The sequence below is a fragment of the Tubulanus polymorphus genome, unplaced genomic scaffold, assembly GCF_964204645.1.
Source record: "Tubulanus polymorphus unplaced genomic scaffold, tnTubPoly1.2 scaffold_47, whole genome shotgun sequence".
Classification (NCBI taxonomy): Eukaryota; Metazoa; Nemertea; class Palaeonemertea; order Tubulaniformes; family Tubulanidae; genus Tubulanus; species Tubulanus polymorphus.
The window spans coordinates 1-3,570 of NW_027437453.1; the positions used below are offsets into that span (position 1 = coordinate 1).

Consider the following 3,570-nt stretch of genomic DNA (forward strand, 5'->3'; position numbering starts at 1 on the left):
CCCTGGCGGCCATACTTGAACTCAATTTTCAATGAGGGTTAGACATCTCACCTACCAAAATTCTTACACCTCGTCTCATGAAAATTCATCAATAATTACAGGCCGTTTCGTGCTAGAAATTCAAGATGGCTGACCTGGCGGCCATTTTTAAAAGCTGATGACCTCCATAGACAATAGGGATGGACAGCTTACCTACCCTGATCCGCACACCAAATTTTGCGGAAATCCATTAAGAATTGCGGGCTGCATTGTGAAACCAAGAAATTCAAGATTGCCACTCCAATGGCAGCCATATCTGATTACGAATGACCTTTTTTCGCAATAGGGGTGGACATCTCGCCAGACCCAATCTTGAAGCTAATTTTCAAAAATATTCATCGCAAATTACAGGCGAATTACTGCGTGGAATTCAATTCAATTCCAGAGGTCCTTGGCTTAGGCCTATGCAAAAGGAGTCAATTAAGATTCGACGTTTTGAAAAACCAGCACAGATGCCTATTCAAATCACATGTAATTAAAAGATTCAGTGCTTCTTAGTTTGATGTCCCTGTTTTCATCGCGCACGTGGTTAATATTATTGTTTACAACGAACGTCTTCAATAGCTGATACAATCGCACCCGCGTATATCAATCATCTAAATTGATTCATATACTAAAACGCTCACTATGAAAAAAACTATGCGGTGAATCAATCCGGAATTTTTCAGTAGAATGTCAGACACTAGGTACCTTTAAAGGTTTATTTGTTGTATATCATTAACAATCAGTTATATAATACTTTATTCATAACTTTGAAGCGGCGCGAACGCTCAAGCAAGGTCAGGCACTTAGGCCAACGATAACACTTCGTATGGATACAATCAAGATAATTCCACCCTATAATTGTTACCTAGCAGTGCGGGTTTGCATAGAACGTGTGATTCAGCTGTTAGCACTGACCGAGGCTACAATATTGTAACCTAGGTCGGTTCCCTGCATGATCTTTGCTTGCGATTACTGGCCCAACCCCAGTCGGTTGTTTTTGCAGTCTTTAAAGTACTGGCCAATTGGATGTTACCATACACAGTATTTTAAGGATGTGGTGACGGAGAGAATCCGTTTTTTATTTCGTAATGAGAAGGTCCTACTGTTCGCTATTCTGTATCGAAATATGAATTGAAATATAAAGGATGGAGTTAGTTTCCTTTCCCGATACTGTATTTATGCTTTTAATCGTGAAAGATAATTGTGTTATAGCAATTATAGTGATAACCAACCACAGTCTCGAATTCACGTATTAGAAAACTGCAATTATCTTTAAATTCCAAATTTTATTTGAAAAGTGGCGTTTATGCGCACAATTCCTAAAATGTCAGAATTCCGAAAACTAGTGATTCACACGGTTAGAATGTTAACTAAATAAGTTTCGTCAGAGCAAATCTATACTATCCTTTGAGACCTGAGCCCTCACATGAAACGGTATCCGCCTATGACGCCGGGGGTACAGACTTATCGATGTGAAGGTGTACTTTGAAATCCTTCAACTGACCGATACCCGTAAAGATACTAGGGTATTTCTGCATATCCTCAGAAGACACTGTTTGGACCGCATGATTAGCTACTTTAAGATGCCCTAACTTACGACTAGCATCTACACCTAACAAATTACCAAATTTCCCTTTCGTGACGTAAAAAGTGTCAGTAATAGAAAATTCACCACACTTCACTCTAGAAGCAAATTTGCCCACAGTGCTGATACTTGTGCCCCCGTAGGCATTGAGTTTATCACTACATTCATCAAGCTTCATATCAAAATTGGATAAGAATGTTTCTTCGTCAAGTATATTGCAGGTAGCAGCACTGTCAGCAGTCATAAAAATAGAACATTTGTCAAATTCAATCAGAAACTTGGGTAGGTTTTTCGGTTGATGCGCTTGTGCGCAGTGAGCCGGAAGTGCCCTCGCGACATCAGCGTTATAAGCATTACGCATTCGTATGCTGCGTACATATTTGTCGTTAAACAACGACAAACACAGATTCGATACCGGTATATTTCTGAATGCAAATCTTGCACTGAAGGCATTGATGTATAGATAAAGTAAATCGGTACATAATTAACGAAATTACAGTATAAAACGTCGCACGGAGGGAGGTGTGACAGACAGTAGATATGGATATATCGAAAATCAAATCAGATTTGATCATTTACACGTCATGTCTTGATGCGTAAATGACATCAGATTATGAAATGAAATTGACATCCAACTTGCACACCAATATGATGTCATATTGCAATCATATGTTGACATCTTTCTGACATAACAATGATATCTTCCCCACATCATATTTCGATAAAAATTTGAAGTCAAAATGAAGCCACTGCACATCCACTTTCATCCCGCGTTTACAATCCTTCCAATGACTCAAAATTAATGCTCAACTAACTAAATGTTTAAAATTACATGTTCATTCTTGATCATTAATGAAATATTAATTTCTAAAACAGCACGCGTTTTACAGCAGCAAAAATGTCAAAGCAACACTGTTTTGAAATAAATCCTACAGACGAAATGATAAAAATGCTGTATCTGATGTTTCAAAATATTGGACTCGAAATTAATCATTCATGGTAGTTAAGCTAAGGTCAGATTTTAGCAATTTATCATTTCAACTGTCTTATCATTTCAACAGTCGAACAATTTATCATTTCAACTGTCAAACAATTTATCATTTCAACAGTCGAACAATTTATCATTTCAACTGTCAAACAATTTATCATTATAACTGTCAAACAATTTATCATTTCAACTGTCAAACAATTCATCATTTCAACTGTCAAACAATTTATCATTTCAACTGTCAAACAATTTATCATTTCAACTGTCAAACAATTTATCATTTTTACTGTCAAACAATTTATCATTTCAACTGTCAAACAATTTATCATTTTAACAGTCTATTAGATATTTAAATCATTTAACTCAATTCAATAATTATTTGACTATTTAATTTATTTTTAATGTAGAATTGTTACTCTTTACGCCAGTTTTTATGTTTAATTGTTTCATAATGCTTTGATTTATGTGATTTTGAATATTTACCTCCGCAATAACAATGAATTTTTTCATTAGGATTGAATTTTCTAAATTCATCATCTAAATTACATTCTTTTTCTAGCGAGTAGAAAATGAAAAATTAATTCGAGTGTGCGAGAATTATTTTTCATTTTTATGAGTTTCGCGAGTAATTCAAGTAGAAATTGTTGTTATTTTCATATTTTACGAGCTCGACCGTTCGACCTTTTGATCTAGAGATAAATGAAGCAGAAATACAATGGGGTTAGCCGCGGTAGTGTTTCGAAAGTTCGGTTACTAAGCCGCTCATCTTGGTGTGTTTATATATTTACTGTGGATGACATCCTGTTTATGTTTATTCTGCATCTATGTGAAATAAAATCAGTCACTTCCTAAGTTTCGTAGTAAGCAGACGTGTTGCTTCTTTCTCTCGGATCTGTCCCCTCTGATCGAATCGAACCTTTCACGACATTTTGGTGCCGTGACCAGGATGGGGTCAGAAGGAAGGCTAACGGCA

At 36.2% G+C, this 3,570-nt stretch overlaps 1 protein-coding gene across 1 annotated transcript; it reads right to left on the reverse strand.

Annotated features, from left to right (window-relative positions):
• Window positions 1–1,466: 1,466 nt before the first annotated feature.
• LOC141914578 (uncharacterized) lies at window positions 1,467–1,970 on the reverse strand. The gene has a single exon (XM_074805811.1). It carries the CDS (start codon window positions 1,968–1,970, stop codon window positions 1,467–1,469), a length of 504 nt encoding a protein of 167 aa, XP_074661912.1.
• Between the last annotated feature and the right edge of the window lie 1,600 nt (window positions 1,971–3,570).

Bases quoted from the DNA above. Each gene is read 5' to 3' on its own strand.
- LOC141914578 (XM_074805811.1), bottom strand. From the start codon at position 1,970: ATGCGTAATGCTTATAACGCTGATGTCGCGAGGGCACTTCCGGCTCAC.